The 24129-nt window shown below is 70.2% G+C and overlaps 1 protein-coding gene across 7 annotated transcripts in view; it reads left to right on the top strand.

The window, feature by feature from the left end:
• Positions 1–285: 285 nt before the first annotated feature.
• Positions 286–24129, top strand: part of ADGRB1 (adhesion G protein-coupled receptor B1) — a gene marked incomplete at its 5' end in the record, with an annotated part of 58679 nt that continues 34835 nt past the window's right edge. For 6 of the 7 annotated variants that reach the window (XM_079796461.1, XM_079796460.1, XM_079796457.1 and 3 more), the window contains 16 exons: positions 286–1033; positions 9260–9421; positions 10131–10241; positions 10559–10723; positions 10911–11075; positions 11416–11580; positions 12111–12275; positions 12684–12785; positions 13396–13502; positions 13655–13849; positions 14456–14524; positions 15190–15298; positions 16557–16700; positions 17069–17144; positions 17257–17359; positions 18295–18338. In XM_079796461.1, the coding sequence (XP_079652587.1) occupies positions 286–1033; positions 9260–9421; positions 10131–10241; positions 10559–10723; positions 10911–11075; positions 11416–11580; positions 12111–12275; positions 12684–12785; positions 13396–13502; positions 13655–13849; positions 14456–14524; positions 15190–15298; positions 16557–16700; positions 17069–17144; positions 17257–17359; positions 18295–18338 (2630 nt within the window). Of the gene's footprint in view, positions 1034–9259; positions 9422–10130; positions 10242–10558; positions 10724–10910; positions 11076–11415; positions 11581–12110; positions 12276–12683; positions 12786–13395; positions 13503–13654; positions 13850–14455; positions 14531–15189; positions 15299–16556; positions 16701–17068; positions 17145–17256; positions 17360–18294; positions 18339–24129 lie in introns of all 7 variants that reach the window. The other variant, XM_079796459.1, reaches the window with a different exon arrangement.

Genomic DNA, 24129 nt, shown 5'->3' with positions numbered 1-24129 from the left:
GCTGTGGGGGGCACTGGCCCCACCGTGCCCTCGCCCCCGCCTCCCCAGGGGGGCCCACCAACCCCATCCTGCTCCTTCTCTTCCAGGTGCTGCCGGCGGCCACAGCAGGCACGGGCCCTGGACGTGAGGCGCCACCGCAGCCCCCTGGGTCACCCGCGGGCCCCTCCTCCTGCCCCCGGCCCCGGCCCCCAGCCCGGTCTGCTCGCTGCCGGACCCTGGCATGTCCAGGCCTGGCCCGCGCCTGCCTGCCCAGCCCGCGGAACCCCGGCGGCCCCGCGAGCTAGGATGAGGGGCCAGGCCGCCCCGATCCCGCGCTGGGTCCTCTGCCCGCTGCTGCCGCTGCTGCTGCTGCTGGGGCGCCAGGCGGGGGCCGCCATGGGGGCCGCCGCGGGGCCCGGGGCCAAGCCGTGCGCCACGCTGGTGCAGGGCAAGTTCTTCGGGTACTTCTCCGCGGCCGCCGTGTTCCCCGCCAACGCCTCCCGCTGCTCCTGGACCCTGCGCAACCCCGACCCGAGGCGCTACACGCTCTACGTGAAGGTGGCCAAGGCGCCCGCGCCCTGCCGGGGCCCGGGCCGCGTGCGCACCTACCAGTTCGACTCCTTCCTGGAGTCCACGCGCACGTACCTGGGCGTGGAGAGCTTCGACGAGGTGGTGCGGCTGTGCGACCCCGCGGCGCCCCTGGCCTTCCTGCAGGCCGGCAAGCAGTTCCTGCAGATGCGGCGGGACGGGGCGCCCGGGGCCCCCGAGGACGACTTCTCCGTGGAGTACCTGGTGGTGGGCAACCGCAGCCCCAGCCGGGCCGCCTGCCAGATGCTGTGCCGCTGGCTGGACGCCTGCCTGGCCGGCAGCCGCAGCTCGCACCCCTGCGGCATCATGCAGACCCCCTGCGCCTGCCTGGGCGGGGGCGCCGGCGACCCGGCCTCCGGCCCCCCGGGGCCCCGCGGCGACGTCTGCCTGCGGGACGGAGCGGCCGGAGGCCCCGAGAACTGCCTGACCAGCCTGACCCAGGACCGGGGCCCGGAGGGCGCCCCAGGTGAGTGAGAGGCCCGGGCGGCTCTCGGGAGGGAGTGAGCGAGGGAGGGATGGCGGCCGGGTTGGTGTCTTACGGGCGAGAAGCGTTTCCTCTTCTGGCCAGGAGGGCCCTTCCTTTGGAAGGCAGGACCGCCTGGGGGGCCGCAGGCTGGCGCGGGTCTGCGGGGCCGCTGGGATGCGGGCTGTGGGGAGTGTGGCCGGGGGTGAGACTGGGGAGGAGCGAGCTGTGTCAGTCACATCCATGCGGTCAGTTCCTGAGCGCCGGGGTGTCCCAGGCTCCGGGTCAGGCATGAAAGGGGTCTCTTGGGCCAGGGGCCAGGTTCAGGGTTCTGGGAGAGGCGCTGACGAACCGGGGGCGGGGCCCTGCAGCCCAGAGCAGGCAGAGGCGGGGCCTGGCTGGTCAGCCCCGCGGAGGGCGGAGGGCGGAGGGCAGAGGGCGGTGAGAGCCTGTGGAAGAGGTGCTGGGGGTGATGGGAAGCGGGTGGGCTGGCAGGCGGCGGGCAGTAGGCGGAGCCCCCCCTCAGGACCCCCGGGTTTCCTGGGAGTATCTCCGAGGCGGGGCAGCGGCTGGGACGGGGAGGGCGGGCACAGCTTGTCTCAGACTGTCAGGTCCGAGACGCCAGGCAGGCAGCTGACACGGTGCCGGGCGTCGGGGCCAGGCCGGCTGGGGGGCCACGCTGGCGGGGCGTTGTCAGCGCTCTAGCCCCTCCTGAGCACCAAGGCTGAGGCACTGCTTCTCAGAATAACATCTTTAACGGCATAAAATGCCAGGGGGCCCGGCCGGCCTGGCTCAGGGGTTGAGTGACCTATGAACCAGGAGGTCAAGGTTCAATTCTCGGTCGGGGCACATGCCCGGGTTTCAGGCTCCATCCCCAGTGGGGGGTGTGCAGGAGGCACCCGATCCATGATTCTCTCTCATCATGGATGTTTCTGTCTCTCCCTGCCTCTTCTTTCCTCTCTGAAATCCTATATAATAAAAGGCTAATATGCAAATAGACTGAAGGCAGAACAACCGGTCGCTATGACACGCACTAACCACCAGGGGGCAGACACTCAACGCAGGAGCTGCCCCCTGGTGGTCAGTGCGCTCCCACAGGGGGAGCCACGCTCAGCCACTAGCCGGGCTCAGGGCTGGTGAGCACAGCGGCCTGCTTCCGTGGCAGCACTAAGGATGTCCCCTCAAGGACATCCTGCAAAAGGGCGCAGGCCGGGATGAGGGACCCCCCCCCCACAGTGCACGAATGTCGTGCACCGACCGCTAGTCAACAATAATAAAAACGGCACGGGCAGTACCTAGGCCCCGGTTATGCGGGGCCCCCGCTCTGTTTATGCCCCAGACCCCGGGTCCCGATGAGACGCCTCCCTGAGCTGTGAAGGTGGCTGGGGAGGAGTGGGGAGAAGGGGAGAGGCAGGCAGAGCCCCCCGGGGGGGTGGGGGGTGTCCAGGAACCCAGCAGAAAATGCCCCGTCAAATGGGGGGACAGGTCAGTGGCTTCATGCAGCTCCCGGCAGGGGTGGGGGTGAAGGCTGGGAGGGCTGACCCTGGGCTGGGCAAGGTGAAGGTCACTGTGGCCTTGGCTTGGACAGCGGCTGCAGAGCAGGGACGCGGAGGGGGGCTCGTTCAGGGCCAGCGGGGGGATGGGATGGTCAGCGTGCTTGGCCACTCCCTGGCGGCCACCTGCCCGAGCCTGGGTTTCTTCCCCTGCAAAGTGGTGACTGACCTGCGGGGTGCTGTCCCAGCAAAGACCATTGCCCAGGGCCAGGCCCGCAGGGCACCCGATACGCAGGGGCTGGGCCGCGGGCTGGTGGGCAGCGGCCGTGCGTGCGGGGAAGTGCTGGGCGCTGCTCGGAGCCGCGTGGTGTCGGAGGAGAAGGTGGAGGCCGGCAGGCGTGATCCACGCGTGAGGACCCGAGCGCAAGCCTGTGAGCTGGGGGAGCCAGAGCTCCGCCCCTCGCTGGGCACCCCCTCTAGGCACCCCCTCTGGGCACCCCCTCTGTGCCCTGAGGCAGCAGCTGGGGTGCCGTGGGGAGGCTCTGGCTGGGGTTCACTTGTTACCCTGAGAACAAAGGGGTTCCTGGAGGCGCCGAGCAGGAGAGTGACAGGCGCGGACGCTGCTCAGGCTGCAGGGACACAGGGTGTCCAGGCCCAGAGCAGGGAGTCCAGGGGGCGGGGTCCCTGCAGGCACCCAGAGGGGCCTGAGGCTGGCCTGCTGGGGCCCAGCAGCCTCTGGACTGGGGGGGTCGGGCCTGGGGGGGGCGCTGGTGGACTTGCTGATGCACAGGATGTGGGTGGGAGGAAGGAGGGGCCGACCACTGCTGACATCGGCGAGGTGGGAGGCACTGGGCGGGGAGGAAGATCCGGAGGTCAGAGTGGACCCGAGTGTGAGAGGCCCTGGGTCGGCCAGGCGGTATCCTGCGAGCAGGTGCTCTGGGCCTGGAGGCCCCGCCAGGACCAGGTTGGGTCACGCCCCAGCCTGGCCTGCACGCGCTGGGCCGCCCCAAGCCCCTCCACCCAGCCAGCCATCAGCGCCTTCACCCGCAGGCCCCTCGCCGTGACCTGGAAGGACCCTGGTTGCGTGAGGAGTGGCGCGAACGCGTTTCTGACGGGAGCGACGTCAGCGCCGGACCCTCCATGTCTAGAGGCCCGCGGCAGAGACGGGACCGGGTGTGGGAGGGGGTGAGCAGGCAGCGCCCCGTGAAGGTTCCAAGAGGGAATGGCTGGTGGCGGTGCCCGGAGGGGGGAGGGGCAGGCATGTGTGGGTACATGTGTGTCCCTGCATCCATGTGCCCAGTGTGTGCCTGTGTGTGTATGGGGGTGGGATGGCATGTGGACCAGAGAGGTCCAGCCGTCACTCAGGAGACACACAGCAGAGCCGGGCAGGCGCCAGACCCCCGATCTGCCGGCATAGCCCTGTGCCCGGGAGCTTCGCCCCCCAATGGCCAGGGGAGGCGGGGGGAGGGGGGAGGCCGGGGGAGGGGGGAGGCGGGGGGAGGGGGGAGGCCGGAGGAGGGGGGGAGGGGGGAAGCCGGGGGAGGGGGGAGGCCGGGGGAGGCGCGTCCTTCAGTCCTCCATCTCCTCCCCGAGAAGGCTGCGCAGCCGCGGCGCAGGGAGCAGGCGGCCCAGGCCAGCCGTGGCCCATTTTCCCCCTCCCCCCCGCCGGGCCTGTCCACGCGCCACATGGCCACGGCACGCGTCCGCCTCACTCTGCCTGTTCCTTGGGCCACAGCAACTGCCCCTCTCCGCCCGGCCGCCCCTCTGAGGCGGCTCCCACCAGCGTCTGTCCGTGTGTCCCTCGTCCCTGTCTTGTCCCTCTGTCTCTCTCTGTGTTCTGCCTCTGGTGTGACGGGGCCATTTCTCTCAAGGGTCGTTTTTAAATATTCATGTTTTAATTAAAGAATTTTATTGCAGAAGCGACATGGAAGATAATGAAAACGCTGCGTCTTGGGGGCTGGGAGTGTGGGTCTGTGCGTGTCCCTGTCCCTGCGTGCATCCCTGTCCCTGTGCATGTCCCTGTCCCTGTGCGTGTCCCTGTCCCTGTGCGTGTCCCTGTCCCTGTGCGTGTCCCTGTCCCTGTGTGCGTCCCGTGTGCCAGCCGGGTGGGGAGGGGCTGAGCTGGGGGCTGAGTGTGTGAGACGCCGGGGCAGGTGGGTGGAGGGCTGGGACGGAGATGCTGGGCTGAGACCAGGACCCACCCAGGACTCCCAGCCCGTGGGAGGGGACTCCAGCTGTCACCACGTGGTGGGTGGCCTCTGCCTTGACCCCATGACCCCATGACCCCCCACAGGACTTAGATCTCGTCCCAGCCCCAGAGCCCACGCTTCCCTCAGGAAGCGCGTCGGAGCCGCCCTGGGACCTGCAGGGTGCGGAGGGGCCGGGCGCAGAGTGGGGGGCGGGGCCAGATGTCACTGAGCGTGGAGGGGCCCAGGAGGCCCGAGGGGTCCCTGCGGGGCTCGGGCCTGACCATCGCGGCCAGGGCGCTGCGCGCACGCGGACCGAGTGGGAAAACGCGGGGACAGGCGGCCGTCGCGCTGGTGACGAGGCCTCCCCAGGCACGGAGCAGCTCCCGTGAGGCTGCCGTGCCCCAGGACGATGGGAGGAGGCTGTGCAGCAAGGCCCACAGCGAGGGACCGGCCGGTCACCCAGGCCCAGGGCGGAGCCGGGCGGACTGGCCTCGGGCTCCCAACGGGACCACCCTTAGGGCAGAGCGGCTGGGAGGGGCCTCGGGGCGGCTCGGCAGGCCTCAGTCTCTCTCTTTTTCTTTTTTTGGATGTATTAGTAGCCCCTTTTTTTCTGAGAAATATTCTGTTTTGTTGTTGCTGTTAATCCTCGCCCGAGGATATTTTCCCACGGGTTTTCAGAAAGAGTGCAAGGGACGGGGAGAGACGACGGAGAGAGAGACACGGATGTGAGGGAGACACGCCCCCTGGTTTCCTCCTGAACACGCCCCAACCAGGGCTGCGGTTTGAACCTGCCACAGAGGCACGTGCCCTTGACCGGAATCGAACCCGGGACCCTTCAGACCACAGGCGGACGCTCTGTCCACTGAGCCACACCGGCCAGGGCCTCCATTTCTGTCTGTGAGATGGGCCGGGCAGGCCTGCTCCGGGGGCTGGGAGGAGCTGTCCGGGGCGCCTCACCTGGAGGGGGCCTGGCGGGGGGCTGGCTCTCGGCCTCGGCCTGAGGCCCCGCGGCACCTGCCGCAGCTGGGTGGGCGCTCGCCAGGCGGCCCTGAGAGTAGGTGCCCTTGAAAACCCCAGGAAGGGCGTCCGAGCCGGCCCTCAGGTCCGCAGGGTGTGGAGAGACTGGGCGTAGAGTGTGTGTGTGTTGGGGGGAGGGGTCCAGGTGTCCCTGGGCCCGTTCGGGGGGCACCGGCACAATGCAAGGCAATGTCTGTGGGGGGCGGGGCTGTGGACTGGGGGGGCGGGTTGAGGAGGAATTTCAGGGAGCTGTTCTATCCCTGAGGTCCCCATTGACGCATCCCTGCAGGGGGCTCAGAGGAGGAACCTGGGTGCCCTGGGGCAGGCCCTACACTGGTGGGGGCTGGGCGGGGTCCTCAGGGGAACCGGGCCAGGTGGGCGGGGTGAGTGGGCAGGTGCTGCGCCACCTGCTGGCCTGGGGCGCCCTCTGCTGGAGGAGATGGGAAGTGCACCGTCCTCCTCCTCCAAAGGGGGACCCCCCACGCACCTGGAAGGCCCAGCAGCGGGAGGGCCTCCCCCAGCGCCCGCCTCCGGCCAACTTGGGGTGTGGGGACGGAGGTCACAGCCGCTGGGCTGGGGTGCCAGGGTGGGAAGAGGGCCCGGAACCCCTCTCCGTGTGCCTTCCCTCCTGGGTGGCCAGGCTGCTCCGAGGCCATTAATTGGTTCCATTCATCCGTAATGAGATGGAAATGAGCTTCCAGACAGAGGGGCATTGAGCCGGGGAAGAAGGCTGCCTCTCTCTGGGCTTGGGGGGCCGCCCAGCCTCGCCCCTCCTCCGAGGCCCCGGAGCCCCCCCCCCCTCCCGTCAGGAGCACCTTGGCCGCCCAGCCTCGCCGCAATCACCCCTGTCCTGGACGCACATTTATCAGTGTCAGCTCTGTGGGGACACACATTAAAAGTAAAAACGCCAACAGAAATAGCAGCTCCATTTCCTGAGTGTCCGTTAGAGGCAGGAGTGTGGCCAGGGCCGGGCGTCAGCATGTGCTGGGATCGGGGCTCAGCCTGTGAGGGGATCGGGGCTCAGCCTGTGAGGGGATCGGGGCTCAGCCTGTGCTGGGATCGGGGCTCAGCCTGTGAGGGGATCGGGGCTCAGCCTGTGAGGGGATCGGGGCTCAGCCTGTGCTGGGATCGGGGCTCAGCCTGTGAGGGGATCGGGGCTCAGCCTGTGAGGGGATCGGGGCTCAGCCTGTGAGGGGATCGGGGCTCAGCCTGTGCTGGGATCGGGGCTCAGCCTGTGAGGGGATCGGGGCTCAGCCTGTGAGGGGATCGGGGCTCAGCCTGTGAGGGGATGAGGAAGCCCATGCCCGGGGTCAGAGACAATGTAGGATGAGGGTTCAGGCTGTGTGGGGTCAAGGGGACTCAGCCTGCAGCTGGCATCCGGGTCAGCATGGGACCGGGTTGGGGCAGGCCTGGGGGGCGGTCTGTCCTCGGAGCCCATGGCCACCCCCTCCTCCCTTCCCCCACATCCTGCCACCTGGGTCACCACGGTAACCAGCCCGAAGTGGTGGGTGTTTTGGCAGCTGAGGCCTAACCTGAGTCTATCCTGAAAGACGTGCTCTGCAGCAGTTGCCATGGGAACCGAGTGGCATCCTCTGATTAGCCGCCTTGGACACTCTCTCCCTCCCACGGCTGGTTCCACGTCACGCAGGCTTCCGTGTGGGGGCTGGGCCGGGAGGCGGGGGGTGACCAGCGGGAGGTGCCAGCCTGAACCACCGCCAGGCCTGTGTCCCTGGACCCCGGCCCTCTCTGCCCCTCCGTCTCGGGGTCACCGGCCAGGGTGGCAGGGCAGGGGCCACTGCCAAGGCCTGGAGCGCCGGCTGGGGCCTGTGGCTGGTCGCAGCGGGCGGCCTTTGGGGGGCGCCGCCGAGCGTGCGGAGTCCGGCTGTGGGTTCCAGGCCTGCTCCCCTCCTGTCGGCTCGGTGGGTACCTGGGGCTCCCTCCCTCTGCGCCGGACACGCGGCTGTGGTTCTGGGCGTAGCCCCCAAGTGGGATGATGAGAAGCGGGCAGCCTCGGCCGTCAGCGCCCTGCGCGGGCACGTGGGCATGCAGAGGCGAGCGGGGCCTGGTCTGCTCGCCCCCCGGGGCGCTCCCGCCGTAACTGCGGGGTAAGGCCAAGCGGCATTTCTGAGGTGGACTCCAGGCTGGTGCTGCTGACTGCCCTCGGTGCCAGCTCCTAGGACCCCCCTCTGAGAGCCCTAGCTTCCTCTGCGGCGAATGGGGTGAAGGCTGCCTCCTGGGGTGCACGGGACTTCGGTTCCTGGGTGCTGAGGTGCCTGGCACAGGGCAGGGCCCTGGAGGCGGAGGGGCCCTGCCAGGAAGCCCGGGAGAGCTGGCCCTGGGCGGGTGCGGGCCGGGCCCACAGCCTGGTGCGACCCTGCTCAGGCGCCTCCTCGCTGGGGGCACGGCCCCCTTCACGGGGCTGCAACAGGAGCAGAGAGGCCTTCCTGCAGGAACACGATGGGGAGGAGGCCATCACCCCCAGGCCCAGGAGGGGCTCAGAGCCAGGCCGCTCCGCCCCCCGTGGCCCTGGCAAGCCCTCCCTGGGTCTCACCACACCTGGAGCCTCGTGTGACTGCGTGTGAGCGAGGGACGGAGCGGGCGCCATGCCCACCCACCAGGGGCAGCGCTAAGGTCCCAGCCCCTCCTGCCTGTCATGTCTGAGCGCATCAGCCGCCCACCTGCCGTGTCCCTCCTGGCTGGGCGCAGAGGACGGGAATGGGTGCTGTGTGCCCTCCCAGAGTTGCCCTGCCTCTCTGCCCACATTGCGGAGGTCCCGCCCAGCCAGGCCTGTTCCCTTGCGCCTGGCTCCCCCTGCTGGCCAGCTCGGGGAACAGGCTCAGGAGCGAGGAGGAGGGGCTGGGCCCCTGAGTGGCTCTCCACGGACCGGATCTGGGCTGGCCGGAGTCACTGGGACACGAAATTTGCTGCAAATCAAAGTTGCTTCTCTGGGGCCCTCTCTGACCCCAGTGACGGCGCCCACACCCGTCCTTCGCAGCCCTTCATACCCTCCTGCGTCAGTCCCGGGGAGCAGCGCCCCGCTATCCTCCGATGAGGGCAGGAGCAGGGCAGGATGGCCCGGGGGGCGGGGGGGGCCGGGGGTCACCACATGAACCTGTTCGTTTTTTTAAAATATATATTTTATTGATGATGTCAGAGAGGAGGGGAGAGGGAGAGGGAGATAGAAACATCAGTGATGAGAGAGAGTCATGGATCGGCTGCCTCCCGCACGCCCCCTCCTGGGGATGGAGCCTGAAACCCGGGCATGTGCCCTGAGCAGGAGTCACACCGTGACCTCCTGGTTCGTAGGTCGACGCTCAACCACTGAGCCACGCGGGTTGGCATGAACCTGGACTTTAGGCCCTTATTCTCGGGGCCACCCTTCCCCGACACCCCTGCCTCCCTCCCCCATGACATCCCGCACTCCTAGGTGACCCTCCACACCCAGGCCTCCCACGTGCGGGTCCTCCCTGCCTGGGAGACCCCAGGAGTCCCTCCCTGAACACGTGACCCTGCGCTCCGGTTCCCCGCAGGCGGCTGGAAGCTGTGGTCCCTGTGGGGCGAGTGCACGCGGGACTGCGGGGGCGGCCTGCAGACACGGACGCGCACCTGCCTGCCCTCGCCCGGCCTCGGGGGCAGCGGCTGCGAGGGGGTCCTGGAGGAGGGCCGGCTGTGCAACCGCAAGGCCTGCGGGGGTGAGTGCGGGAGGGCGGCCCGGGGCGCGGGGTGGGCGGGGCCTCGGGTGGGGTCGGGCCGCTAAGGGGCGGGGCCTGTTCGAGTGGGCGGGGCCTGGGGCGAGGGCGGGGCCACAGGTAAGGAACCTGGCCCAGGAGAGAGAAGGGCTGGGTAGGTAGATGGGACTGGGGCGGGCTTTCTTCTCTCCGGTGGGTGGGGGTTTGGGGGTGCTGCCTCCCTCCGCCACCCAGCCCCAGTCTGCACCCCCAGCCCCACCTGCCCCACCTGCCCCACCTGCCCCAGCTCCTTCCCACCTCCAGAACCTCACGGCACGTCTCTAATAACTCTCTGATGGCCTCATCCATATTTTAGCTGCTCCCATAAAATTAAACCAAGTTCTAACGAGACTGCCACTCTCCCGGCTGGTTTTGCTTGAAAAGAGGGTCTCATCTCAGAAGCCTGGGGAGATTCCTGGGATGTGGGGGGCGGGGTCAAGGCCACAGGAAGGTGGGGTGCTGAGCCGGGCCCGGAGGAAGAGAGGGAGGGAGGGGCGTGGAGCAGGGGGTGGGACCCTCAGGAATGGGCCCCGCAGGGGTTGGCGCTGGCCCCGGGCCCTGGTCCCAGGTTGCCCAGCCGTCCGGGGGGCGGGGGCGGGCGGCACCAGCCCGGGGGGCGCTGTCCAGGGTCCTGCGTGCCCCCCCCCCACGCTCACCGGAGCCCGCCCCGCAGCGGCCGCGCGCACCAGCTCCCGGAGCCAGTCGCTGCGCTCCACGGACGCCCGGCGGCGCGACGAGCTGGGGGACGAGCTGCAGCAGTTCGGGTTCTCGGCCCCGCACACGGGTGAGCTGCGGGGCGTGGGGCGAGGCGTGAGGGCGGAAACGCCGTCGAGGGGGAGGGATGGGTCTTAGCACAAACACCTACGGCGAAAACTGCGGCCACTTGTGGACAATGACGGGTCCGGGCACCAGCCCAGCCCACGGGCTGTGGGGGGACGCAGGTCCCGGGGTCAGCCCCGCAGCAGACCCCTCGGGCTAGAGGCCTCGCCGCCCCACCGGCTGCTGCGGTGCGGGGGGGGGGGGGGGGCAGGGTCCCCCTGAGGGTCTGGCCGCCGTCGGCCCGAGGCAGGCAGCCCGTGATGCGGTGCGTCTGGCCCGCAGGTGACCCCGCGGCCGAGGAGTGGTCCCCGTGGAGCGTGTGCTCCAGCACGTGCGGGGAGGGCTGGCAGACCCGCACGCGCTTCTGCGTGTCCTCCTCCTACAGCACGCAGTGCAGCGGGCCCCTGCGCGAGCAGCGGCTGTGCAACAACTCGGCCGTGTGTCCAGGTGCGGGCGCGAGGGCCGGGGCATCTGGGGCCGGTGGTTGGGGCGGTCGGGATCCGGACGGGAGGGGAGGGGAGGGGAGGTGGTCGTCAGGGTCAGGGGCGGCGGGCGGCGTGGGCAGCAGCGCCAGTGGCCGTGGGCTCCTCAGCGGCGCCCCCCCCCCCCCCCCCCCCCCCCCCGTTGTCCGCAGTGCACGGCGCCTGGGACGAGTGGTCACCCTGGAGCCTCTGCTCCAGCACCTGCGGCCGGGGCTTCCGGGACCGCACGCGCACCTGCAGGCCCCCCCAGTTCGGAGGCAACCCCTGTGAGGGCCCCGAGAAGCAAACCAAGTTCTGCAACATCGCCCTGTGCCCTGGTAGGTGAGAGGGAGGCCGCGGGGGCACCTGGGGAGGGCGGGGAGGGCCCGTGGGTCACCGGCCAGCCCCAGGGCCCAGGCTGGAGGTCGGAGACCGGGGCACGCTCATCCACGCACCCTTGGCATCAGGGCGGCCTTCGGGGTGTTCGCGCCCATGTCCCAGGCTGCAAGGTGTGGGGGGAGGGGGCCCCGGGCGTTCACACCGTGTCCTGGCTGGGCCGGGCCCCGGGCGTTCACACCGTGTCCTGGCTGGGCCGGGCCCCGGGCGTTCACACCGTGTCCTGGCTGGGCCGGGCCCCGGTGTTCACACGGCTCCCTCCTCCCTCCCCGGGCCGGGCAGTGGACGGAAACTGGAACGAGTGGTCGAGCTGGAGCGCCTGCTCCGCCAGCTGCGCGCAGGGCCGGCAGCAGCGCACGCGCGAGTGCAACGGGCCCTCGTACGGGGGCGCCGAGTGCCAGGGCCACTGGGTGGAGAGCAGAGACTGCTTCCTGCAGCAGTGCCCAGGTCAGCGCCCGAGGGGCCGTGGGGCGCGGGCAGGGAGGGGGTGAGGCCATGGGGCTGACCCGGCCTGGCATGTGGTCACGGGGCCTGGGGGCGGGAAGGGGGGGGGGCCAGGGCAGGAGGGGCACCTGTTTTTCTGTGTTGAGCTGAGCTCTGGTTTCTCCTCCCGGGTCTCCATGTTCTTCCTCCGCATGGCCTCCTGCTCCACCTGCCTGGGTCCCCACGGCTCTGCGTGTCCGGCCCTCCCGTGTCCTGTCCGTGTTGTCTGACTCTCCCGTGTCCTGTCCGTGTTGTCTGACTCTCCCGTGTCCTGTCCATGTTGTCTGACTCTCCCGTGTCCTATCCGTGTTGTCTGACTCTCCCGTGTCCTGTCCGTGTTGTCTGACTCTCCCCTGTCCTGTCCGTGTTGTCTGACTCTCCCGTGTCCTGTCCGTGTTGTCCGGCCCTCCCTGCGTCCCTGTCTCTCTGGCCCTGTGTCTCTGGCCGCCGTGACTCCTGGACCTGCGCACGTCGCCTCGCCCGGCTGCCCGCAGTGGACGGGAGGTGGCAGACCTGGGCCTCCTGGGGCGGCTGCAGCGTCACCTGTGGGGGCGGCACGCAGCGGCGGGAGCGCGTCTGCTCGGGGCCCTTCTTCGGAGGAGCCGCCTGCCAGGGCCCGCAGGACGAGCACCGGCAATGCAGCGCCCAGCGGTGCCCCGGTGCGTGTCCCCCGCCACCCCCGCTGGGCTCCGGGAGGCACCCGGGTGGCCGGGGGGGCTGGGGCTGAACGGGCCGGGGACCCCCTCGTCCTTGTTTGTTTTTTTTCTTAAATATATTTTTATTGATTTCAGAGAGGAAGGGAGAGGGAGGGAGAGAGAAACATCCACGATGAGAGAGAATCACTGATCGGCTGCCTCCTGCACTCCCCACACTGGGGATTGAGCCGCACCCCGGGCCTGTGCCCTGACCGGGAATTGAACCATGACCTCCTGGGTCATAGGTCGACGCTCAACCCCTGAGCCCCTCGGCCAGGGCACTCCCCCTTGTGAGGGTGGCTGTCCTGGAGGGGTCTGACCCCTGACCTGCCACCAGCACTCAGCTCCCTGCTGTCCCCTCCCCCTTGGCAGAGCCCCATGAGATCTGTGATGAGGACAACTTTGCCGCCATGATCTGGAAGGAGACCCCGGCGGGAGAGGCGGCCGCCGTCCGGTGCCCCCGGAACGCCACGGGTGAGGGCGACCAGGGCGGTGTGTGGGCTCCGTCCTCACGGGCGGTGTGTGGGCAGGGCGGTGTGTGGGCAGGGTGGTGGCCCTGACGCCTGGCCGGGGCGGTGGCAGCTCCATGTCCCTGTGGCCCCGAGGCTCCGTGCGTGGCGGGGCTGTGCCAGGCGGCTGTGCCCGCCCCCCTGGCCGGTGCCTGGCAGCAGGCGCTGGGCCACAGGTGCGCCGTGTGTAAGGCTGCCGCTACCGGACACCAGACACCCCGCTCCCAGTGCCCGCCCGTGTGGAGCTGGGCCGTGGGCCGAGCTGCGGCTCTCCCCGGCTCTGGGTTGGGGGGAGCACAGGAGACGCCCTGGGGTGAACCTGAGACCCCGACTGCGGGCTCTGCCCCGGGCAGGTGGGGCCGAGGGCTTGTCTCCCCCTGGTCCTGGCGGCAGCCGCTCAGGGATGTTGGGGATGAGAGAAAGCGGGGTGGCTGCCCCCACCCGGGGCCGGCTCTGCTCTCGGGGCCGAGGGTCCCGCCAGAGGGGCAGGGGCCTGGGAGCTGTGGGCGGGAGCCTGCCCGGAGCCGGGCATCCAGCCGAGAGGCAGGAGCAGTGCTGACCCACCGCCTCCCCAGGCCTCATCCTGCGGCGCTGTGAGCTGGACGAGGAGGGCATCGCCTACTGGGAGCCCCCCACCTACACCCGCTGCGTCTCCATCGACTACCGCAACATCCAGATGATGGTAGGGCTGCCCGGCCCGCACCCTCTGCCCGCGTCCTCAGGCGTAACCTCTGTCCCCGGTGGCACCCCCTGTGGACGCGCCCCCTGGGAGGGCCTGGGCGCCGGCCCCGCCGTGTCCTGCGGAATCGTGGGCCCAACCCTCTCCTCTCCCAGACGCGGGAGCACCTGGCGAAGGCGCAGCGAGGGCTGCCCGGGGAGGGCGTGTCCGAGGTCATCCAGACGCTGGTGGAGATCTCCCAGGACGGGGCCAGCTACAGCGGGGACCTGCTCTCCACCATCGACGTCCTGAGGAACATGACCGAGATCTTCCGGCGAGCCTACTACAGCCCCACGCCCGGCGACGTGCAGGTGCCCGGGGCCCGGGGGGCGCCTGCGAAAGGTCACACGGAGCCCGACCCTGGTCACACGCTGACCCCTGACCCAGGTCACCCTCTGAGCCCTGATCCTGGTCACACTCTGAGCCCTGACCCTGGTCACACGCTGAGCCCTGACCCAGGTCACACTCTGACCCCTAACCCTGGTCACACGCTGACCCCTGACCCTGGTCACACGCTGACCCCTGACCCTGGTCACACGCTGACCCCTGACCCTGGTCACAGGCTGACCCCTGACCCTGGTCACAGGCGGAGCCCTGACCCTGGTCACACGCTGACCCCTGACCCAGGTCACACTCTGACCCCTAACCCTGGTCACACGCTGACCCCTGACCCTGGTCACACTCTGAGCCCTGAGCCTGGTCACAGGCTGACCCCTGACCCTGGTCACACGCTGACCCCTGACCCTGGTCACACTGACCCTCACCCTGGTCACACTGACCCTCACCCTGGTCACACGCTGACCCCTGACCCTGGTCACACGCTGACCCCTGACCCAGGTCACACGCTGACCCCTGACCCAGGTCACAGGCCCGGCGCTGACCCAGCTGCCTGTCCTCTGCTCTTCCTCCTCGTCCAGAACTTCGTCCAGATCATCAGCAACCTGCTGGCGGAGGAGAACCGGGACAAGTGGGAGGAGGCGCAGCTGGTGAGGGTGCGGGTCAGAGCCGCAGGTCGCCCAGGCAGCGGGCGGCTCCTGAGCCGAGCTGGCCCAGCGCCGACGCTGGGTTCTCACCCCGTCGTGTAGCTTGGAGGAAGTCGCTTAACCTTCTGAGCCAGCCTCGTTTCCCCATCTGTCAGGACAGTAGCTCCTCGGGGGGCTCCGTGAGGACGGGGGGAGGGGGGGTGTTGGCCGCATGTGCTCATTGGGGTGACCAGGACGCGGCGGCTCTTTCTCATCTGGAAAGAGTGGTCACCCCCTCCCTCCCAGGCTGACCTGCCCCGGGCACCACCCAGTGAGGACGGCAGGAGCCAGGGGCCCGCTGTCCTCCCAGCCTGGCCCTGGCCACGGGGTCGGGCACAGCAACCCCCGGGCCCAGTGTCCTCGTCTGTGAAGTGCGACGGGCACTCAAAGGTCCCGACCCGCTCCCCAAGTCAGGTCCGGAGCCTGCGGGCTGGGGCGTGGCCAACAGGACCCCGAGCTGAGGGGCCGTGGGAGGAGGTGGAGGAGGTGGAGGAGGTGGGAGGAGGTGGAGGAACAGGTGGGTCCCCGGCCGGAGTGTGGGGCCTCGACGACACCCCGTGTGGCTCTGGTGGTTGGCGCTCTCGTGGGCTGCTCCCCGTCTCTGAGGCCCTCTGCCCCCCCCCCCCCAGATGGGCCCCAACGCCCGGGAGCTGTTCCGGCTGGTGGAGGACTTCGTGGACGTCATTGGCTTCCGCATGAAGGACTTGCGGGACGCGTACCAGGTGACAGACAACCTGGGTAAGCCCCGCCCCCCGCTGAACCCCACGCCCCCGCTGAGCCCCGGGCTCGGCCTTCCTGCCTCAGGTTCCTCCTCTGTGTACGTGGCAGGCCAGACCCCCGCCAGGCAGCGTCTCAGGTCAGTTCTGTGCACAGACCTGACACGATGCGGGTGGGGGCGGCGTGGGCGTCTCAGACCCGGGTGGCGTCCTGGAGACCTTGCGTCCTGGGACACGCCACGGCCCCCGCCCACGGCCCCCGCCCACGGCCCCCAGGGCCGGCCCTGGGGGTGGGAGGGCAGGACTGTGCGGCCGCCCCTCTGCCCTCCACGCCCAGCGGCTGCTCAGGGGGCCGGCCCACCTGCCCCGGCATTGAGGGCTGCGGAGCCGGAACGGGCTGGGGCCCGCGCGGGAGGCCTACGCTGACCACATCCCTCATGCGTCGCCGGGGCGACATTTGTCACAGCCGCCCCCACTCTCTCTGCACACGCCTCCTGCACCCCCCACCCCCGCACCCCGCACTTTCCTTCTGCAACACCCCCACCAGGCCCCGTCGTCTCCTTACTGTCCTGGCGGGAGGGGGGGGGGCAGGTTCGTCCCTGTCCCTTCTTGGAGCCACAGTGGAGGGGGAGCTGGGCTCCAGCATCGGGGGCAGCGAAGTGGACCCCAGCGGCCCGTGGGACCCCCCCATCCGGGGAGCGTGGAGGGACAGGGCACACGGGAGGGACCCCCCAGCCGGGGAGCGTGGAGGGACAGTGCACACGGGAGGGACCCCCCGGCCGGGGAGCGTGGAGGGACTGTGCACACGGGAGGAACCCCCCGGCCGGGGAGCGTGGAGGGACTGTGCACACGGGAGGGACCCCCCATCCGGGGAGCGTGGAGGGACTGTGCACACGGGAGGGACCCCCCATCCGGGGAGCGTGGAGGGACAGTGCACACGGGAGGGACCCCCCATCCGGGGAGCGTGGAGGGACTGTGCACACGGGAGGGACCCGGGGCCAGGGCTTCGGTGGAGGCCAGGAAGGGCCCGGCCCCAGGCCCCGCGGGGAGATGGCGCCAGGCGGGGGCCTGGCTGGGTGGCCCCCGGGTCCCAGGCCCCCCCTGAGCCGTGAGCACCCCACGTGATGGCCCTGAACCCCCAGGCCCGCTTCCCAGTTCCTCAGCGCCAAGGCTCCTCGTCGCGTAACTGCTCCCTGTCTGTCTGTCTGTCTGTCTGTTCCTCTGTCTGTCCATCTGCTCCCTGTCTGTCTGTCCGTCTGTCCCGGCCGGTGCCGCCGCAGTACTCAGCATCCACAAGCTGCCAGCCAGCGCGGCCACGGACCTCAGCTTCCCCATGAAGGGCTGGCGGGTCCCCGGCGACGGGGCCAAGGTGCCCGAGGACAGGGTCACCGTGTCCAGGAGCGTCTTCTCCACGGGGCTGCCCGGTGAGGCCCGAGGCGCAGGGGCCCTCCGGGGAGACGCGGCCCCATGTCTGCGGGGCAGCCCCGGGAAGGGGGCCCACGTTCCTTCTTGGTGTGCTCACGGCCTCCGCTGCCTCCAGGGGGCGTTCCTGCCCCCCCCCCCCCCCCCCCCCCCCGCCCCGCCACCCCGCAGCCTCCCGGGCCTCTGTGGGATGGACGAACGGGCCTCCTCGTCGCAGGCGGGGCCAGGGCTTCCCCTGACGTCACGCGGCAGGCGGCCCGGGTGCCCCCAGAACACTGCCCTGCCTGTCCCAGCTCCCGGGGCCCTCGGGGGCCTGGCCAGGCACCCCAGCTCGGGGTCCAGGCGGAGGGTGACGGCACCTCTCTTCCAGAGGCCGACGACTCCTCCGTGTTTGTGGTGGGCACCGTGCTGTACCGGAACCTGGGCAGCTTCCTGGCCCTTCAGAGGTGGGCACCTGGGGGGGGGGGCCTGGGGGAGGCGGGGAGGCAGGGGCACGGGCATCGGGGGGCACTCGGGAAAGGGGCTCCCAGACCCCCTGACGCGGCCGTGACTCCCCAGGAACACGACCGTCCTGAACTCCAAGGTCATCTCCGTGACGGTGAAGCCGCCCCCGCGCTCCCTGCTCACCCCCTTGGAGATCGAGTTCGCCCACATGTACAACGTGAGTGCCCCGTGCGCGTCTGCGCGGGCACGCTCCTCCGTCGAGCCCTGTGTGTGGTCTGGGGGGGCCTGGGGGCTCCCCTCAGCCTTGGAGGAGCTGCTTTCATCCCCGAGTGGCGAGTGGGGAAACGGAGGCTCGAAAGCGGCTGTGACCTGCTCAGGGTCACACAGGAGGGTGGCGTGGGAGCCGGACTCTAACCGCCTCGACCCCTGAGCCCCAGCACGGCAGCACGGCTCCTGTCCGCCTGGCGGCTCCTCGGGGGGGACACAGCCATCCCATCGCGAGACCAGTGCGGCCGGCCGCAGGCCCGCCATGCCCTCCCCTTGGGGTCCTCTGTCCGGCCAGGCCGAGAGGCCCCAGAGCCCAAGGATCACCCAGCCAGGACAGGGCAGCGCCAGGCCTCGAACCCGGGCCAGCGGAGTGGGAGGAACCAGCCCTGCTCTCCCCCGCTGGGTGGCCCCGGCGAGTGGCTCGGCCTCCCTGTGCCGTGGCTCCCGCCCTGTCACATGGGAGCTGCGGGGCTGGGTGAGGACCAGGTCATTCCCCTCGGTGTTTAGAGCAGCTGCCCCCCGGGACGCCGAGAGCCCCCGCCTTGGGCACCCCTGTCACCCGGCCGGCACGCGGTGGCCTGCAGGACGGGGGGCTCTGTTACCCCTTGTGCCCTTGGCGGGCCGGCCAGGGGAGCACCCAGAGGCAGCTCCGGCCACTGCTGCTCGGCCAGGAGCTGCCCACGGCCACACGGGGGGGGGGGGGGGGCGCCAGGCTCTTCCCTGCTCTGGCCTCAGCTCCCTCCTCCTCACGCACCTGTTCCCAGAGGGACCGAGGGGCAGAGCGCCTGGCCCACCTGTGGGCGGGTCCGGCCGCGATCCTGGGCGGCGACCCCGGGGGGCTCGGGAGGGGCCGGCAGGTGGCCCTGACGCCTCCCCCTCCTCCAGGGCACCACCAACCAGACCTGCATCCTGTGGGACGAGACGGACGTGTAAGTGCTCGGGGAGCCTCGGCCCGGTGGGTTTGGGGAGCTGACCCAGCGCGGCCAGGGGTGCAGTTTCTTGTCTGGCCACGTCCCCCGTCCGCCCGGGGCTGGCCCTGAGGCAACCTGGCGCCCACCCCGCCGCCTCCCACCCTCCCAGGGACGTCCAGCCGGGCCAGGTGACCGGCCTGGCCTCCGCCAGCAGGAGGCAGACGCGGGCGGCTGGAGGGAGGGGGGAGGGGAGCGGGGTGACCAGGTGGGAGGCAGACCTGGGCGGCTGGAGGGAGGGGGTCGGGGAGCGGGGTGACCAGGTGGGAGGCAGCGGTGAGGGCTCCGGGGGTCACGGGCCCAGGTCCTCGTCCTGCACCTGCCGATGCCGCCCGTGCCGTGGGCTGCGGCGCATGAGAACAGCCAGGCGCCCGCTCCAGGCCCGGCTGGGCTGTGACGTGGGGTCTCAGGGCTTGGCGTGGGCACCCCACAGCGGGGGGGGGGGGGGGAGGGGCGAGGCAAAGGGGGAGGTGGGGACCTCATTTAGCCACAAGGACGTTTGTGCAAAGGTCCCCGCGAGGAGCAGCGCCCAGAGGGGTGGAGGGTCAGGACTGGGGAGGCGGGACAGGAGGGGTTTGGCGCTGGACCCGAAGGACCAGGTGGGCCTGGGGGGCGGGGCTGCATGGCGGTGTGCTCAGCGGGAGCCGGGAGTCGTCACCGCCAGCCCGGCTCAGCGCTGGCACCGGCCCGCAGGCCTCCCTGTGTGCCCCCAGGCCTCGGGCAGGGGTGCCTGCTGGGCCCCGGGCCTGGGGTACAGGCACCAAGTCCCCCTCGTGCTCGGGCAGTGAGTGGCGCGTGTGTCCTGGGGGGTGAGGGAAGGCGCCCGGAGCAGCTGGCAGAGGAGGACAGAGGCCGAGGCAGAGCCTGAGCAGGAGCCGGGGCGCAGGCAGGCGGGGGGGGGGGAGGGCGTGGACTCTGTGCCCGCGCTCTGGGAGTTGTCGGGGGCCAGTAGCCACCCCCTGGCTGCCCGGCTGCCCTTCAGCGGTCACGGCTGCAGGAGGCCTGGCCCTCAGCCCTCTCCCCCGTGAGGAGGGCAGCAGGCAGGCGTGTTGGCGGGGGAAGGAGAGTCCTGCAGACAGGATGGAGGGTGGAGGGTGGAGGGTGGAGGGTGGAGGGTGGAGGGTGGATGGGTGGAGGGTGGAGGGTGGAGGGTGGAGGGTGGATGGGTGGAGGGTGGAGGGTGGAGGGTGGAGGGTGGAGGGTGGATGGATGGATGGATGGATGGAGGGTGGAGGGTGGAGGGTGGAGGGTGGATGGATGGATGGATGGATGGAGGGTGGAGGGTGGAGGGTGGAGGGTGGATGGATGGATGGATGGATGGGTGGAGGGTGGAGGATGGAGGGTGGAGGGTGGATGGGTGGAGGGTGGAGGGTGGAGGGTGGAGGGTGGATGGATGGATGGATGGATGGAGGGTGGAGGGTGGAGGGTGGAGGGTGGATGGATGGATGGATGGATGGGTGGAGGGTGGAGGGTGGAGGGTGGAGGGTGGATGGATGGATGGGTGGAGGGTGGAGGGTGGAGGGTGGATGGATGGATGGGTGGAGGGTGGAGGGTGGAGGGTGGATGGATGGATGGGTGGAGGGTGGAGGGTGGAGGGTGGAGGGTGGGTGGTCTGTGCGCTCTCCCAGCCCCAGGCCCCCAGCACTGCCTCCACAAGGCCCTGCCCCAGGGCCCGTCCTGGTCCCTTTAAGAGCCGAGCCCCATCCTCGGTTGGTTTCCGTGGAGAGGGCAGTGAGGGCCCAAGCGCGGGCGGGCGGGCGGGCGGGCGGCAGGGAGATCGGCAGCCCCAGTCGCTGCCGGTGGCCGGTTCCCAGTTCCCAGCCGGCTTCTCCCACGCCAGCCCTTCCCGACGGGGCAGGGGCGGCCCAGGCGCCCTCACAGAGGCCCCCAGTGAGCGTGGGGTGCGCTCTGCTCCCCTCTGAGGAGGCCGGGTGGGGGAGGGGCGGGGTCACCCGCCCACCGGAGCCTCTGCCCTCTCTGTGCCCCGTTTTGTCCGGGGGCGGCGGGCCGGCAGACGCCTGCTGGGGGCCTGCCTTCTCCTGGAGGAGGGAACGGGGGGGCGGGGGGGCGACAGACAGGTCCCGGCCGGGCCGGCTCCCCCTCAGCCCCGGTGCCCCTCAGCCCGCCCGGCCCTCTGCCCTCATCTTCCCGGGCTCCAGCCTCACCTGTTGGGGGGCCGCCTGCCCATTCTCCTGCCCCCACCCCTCTGCACTTCTCAGCTCAGACCCTGTGTCTGCTTCCTGCCCCCAGCAGGAGGGGAGCCCCTGAGGGCGGGGCCTGGCTCTCACCCCCAGGAAGGCCGTGTGAGGGTGAAGGGCCCGGCTCTCACCCCCAGGAAGGCCGTGTGAGGGTGAAGGGCCCGGCTCTCACCCCCAGGAAGGCCGTGTGAGGGTGAAGGGCCCGGCTCTCACCCCCAGGAAGGCCGTGTGAGGGTGAAGGGCCCGGCTCTCACCCCCAGGAAGGCCGTGTGAGGGTGAAGGGCCCGGCTCTCACCCCAGGAAGGCCGTGTGAGGGGTGAAGGGCCCGGCTCTCACCCCCAGGAAGGCCGTGTGAGGGTGAAGGGCCCGGCTCTCACCCCAGGAAGGCCGTGTGAGGGGTGAAGGGCCTGGCGGCGCCCGCGCTGGGGTGGAGCGGGCCTCACCTTCCTCAGCTCCGTTCCTATGATGAGGGTCCGGCTCCCAGAGCAGAAAGCAGCCACCGGCCCCTGACTCCCACCGGCTCCTTTAGAGACACCGCCCGCCCAGGGCCTGGAAGCGGCCTGGAGGGCAGGGGTGCTGTGGGGGGGCGTCACGGGACGTCCAGACGGCCTGCGGGCCCCCCGCTCCGAGGCTCGCTGCGGCCCCGCAGGGGGCCCGTGCCTGTGGTGCCGGGAGGAGGGTGACAAGGCCCTGGGTCAGGTGCGGCCGGGGGGGGGGGGGGGGGGCTGGGAGTGGCAGAGGCTCAGGAGCGACCCCCGCGTTGGCAGGAGCAGTGACTGGGCCCTTTCTTGGCCGTGGTGCCGAGGCGCCCAGGCGGAGGGGGCACAGTGCCCTGCGTCACCTGAGCATTTGGGCGTCGAGGGAGCGGGACATGCCGGGAGGGCGGGCTGGTGGCCAGGGCTGTGCCGGCCTGAGCTCCATCCATCGCGGTCGCCGGGGCTGGGTGAGCCCTGCATGGCGGGCTCTGCCTGGGGTGCCGGGCGTGGCAGTGCCGGGTCAGTGCCCGTTGGGTGCTGCTGATAGGGCTGACCAGCCGGTGTCGTCCTAGCACAGCCGCGGAGTGGTCCTGAGGAGGTGATGGCGGCCATGGGGACGCGGACGATGGGGAGGTGGGGCCGGAGCACGGGGACCAGGAAGGGCGGTGGCAGCGGAGGGGGTGATGGTGCTGACGGGGTGGGATGGCGAGAGCGACGGCGTTGGCAGTGATGGTGGTGATGCGGTGGCAGGGGCAGCAATGACGATACAGATGGTGTTGGTGATGGGGTATGGACAACTGTGCTATAGATGGGGGTGTTGATGTTGGTGATGGTGCTGACGGTCACAGGATGGGTGTGTCACTCCGATGATGACAGTGATGCTGTGATGCTCGGGAAACATGATGGCGGTGATGACAGTGGTGGTGGTGATGGTGGTGGTGATGGTGATGGTGATGATGGTGGTGGTGGTGATGGTGATGATGGTGGTGGTGGTGATGATGGTGGTGATGGTGGTGGTGGTGATGGTGGTGATGGTAATGGTGATGATGGTGGTGATGGTAATGGTGATGATGGTGGTGATGGTGATGATGGTGGTGATGGTGGTGGTGGTGGTGGTGATGGTGGTGATGGTGATGGTGGTGATGGTGGTGGTGATGATGGTGGTGATGGTGATGATGGTGGTGATGGTAATGGTGATGATGGTGGTGATGGTGATGATGGTGGTGATGGTGGTGGTGGTGGTGATGGTGGTGATGGTGGTGGTGGTGATGGTGGTGATGGTGGTGGTGGTGGTGGTGGTGGTGGTGGTGATGGTGGTGGTGGTGATGGTGGTGATGGTGGTGGTGGTGGTGGTGGTGATGGTGGTGGTGGTGATGGTGGTGATGGTGGTGGTGGTGGTGGTGGTGGTGGTGATGGTGGTGGTGGTGATGGTGGTGATGGTGGTGGTGGTGATGGTGGTGATGGTGATGGCGATGGCGGTGACTGTGAGGTGGTGCTGGTGTTGATGTTGGTGGTCGTTTCGGTGGCAGCGGTGAGGGTGGGGGTGTGGTGACAGTTAAGGTGATGCTGGTGGTGGGCTCTGCTCTCGGGAATTTCAGGTCCCTCCTCGGGGGAGCCCGATGCCCCATGGTGGTGATGATGGTGACGATGGTGATGGTGATGGTGGTGAGGGCACTGCTCACGAGGGCAAAGGGCACAGGCAGGGTCCTGGCCTGGGGCTCTGAGCTGGGGGGTCGGCGGGACTCCTGCCCTCCCAGGCCCATTCCTTCCCGTGGGGCTGGGCAGCCCCGCCCTCTCCAGCAGCCGGTCTGCCGGGCCGGCTCCCGGGGCCCCTGTGGCCCTGCCCAGCCGGTGGCTGAGGGGGGAGGAGCTGGGCCCTGGGGAGGGCCCGGTTTCCAGCGGGGGGCAGGCCTGAGGCTGGGCGCCCGACTCCGAGTGGCGGCGCCAGGGGCCAGGAGGAGGAGATGGCATCTCGGACTGTGGAACACAAGAAGCCCTGGGGGCCCTGGTCACGGATGCAAGGACGCTGAGCCAGGCCCAGACACGCCGACTGCAGGGGGGGCGCGGGCCTGGGCGTTGGCTTGGGGAGCTCAGTGGAGGGGTTGGGGGCGCGGGCCTGGGCGTTGGCTTGGGGAGCTCAGTGGAGGGGTTGGGGGCGGGCCTGGGCGTTGGCTTGGGGAGCTCAGTGGAGGGGTTGGGGGCGCGGGCCTGGGCGTTGGCTTGGGGAGCTCAGTGGAGGGGTTGGGGGTGCGGGCCTGGGCGTTGGCTTGGGGAGCTCAGTGGAGGGGTTGGGGGCGCGGGCCTGGGCGTTGGCTTGGGGAGCTCAGTGGAGGGGTTGGGGGCGCGGGCCTGGGCGTTGGCTTGGGGAGCTCAGTGGAGGGGTTGGGGGCGCGGGCCTGGGCGTTGGCTTGGGGAGCTCAGTGGAGGGGTTGGGGGTGCGGGCCTGGGCGTTGGCTTGGGGAGCTCAGTGGAGGGGTTGGGGGTGCGGGCCTGGGCGTTGGCTTGGGGAGCTCAGTGGAGGGGTTGTGGGTGCGGGCCTGGGCGTTGGCTTGGGGAGCTCAGTGAGACGACCCCGGAGGATGGTGCAGGCCGGCCGAGGCGATGGAGCTCCCAGCAGCCCCGCCTGCGCCGGTGGAGACAGCTGCCCACTCCTGTTCTCCCCTGGCAGCGCTGTGCCCGCTCCAGCTTCCTCTGCGAGTGGGAGGACACCTGTGAGTCACTCACACTCCAGTGTGAATTAGCCCATCACACCCCAGGGGACCCTGACGCTCGGCCCATTATAGCAGCTGCTTCCTGGGCTGGCAGGGGCATCTGAGTGCAGGGAAGGCCTGGCTTGGGTGGGGCAGGGGCTCTGGGTGGGCCTCTGGGTTACTGTCCCGATGCCCCTCGAGCGTGCCAGGCCTGTCCTGCCCGCCCAGGGAGGACCTGGGGACCTGAGCAGAGCCTCACTGTGGGGGGGCCAGGCCGGGGACAGGAGGGCCAGGCCGGGGGTGGGAGGGCCAGGCAGGGGGTGGGAGGGCCAGGCCGGGGGCGGGAGGGCCAGGCCGGGGGTGGGGGACTCTGCGGAGGAGGAGGCTG

The sequence above is a fragment of the Cnephaeus nilssonii genome (genome assembly GCF_951640355.1).
Source record: "Cnephaeus nilssonii genome assembly, chromosome: 18".
In the NCBI taxonomy this organism is placed as follows: domain Eukaryota; kingdom Metazoa; phylum Chordata; class Mammalia; order Chiroptera; family Vespertilionidae; genus Cnephaeus; species Cnephaeus nilssonii.
The sequence above is the reverse complement of the archived record's forward strand: the minus strand, read 5'-3'. Positions and strand labels throughout refer to the sequence as shown.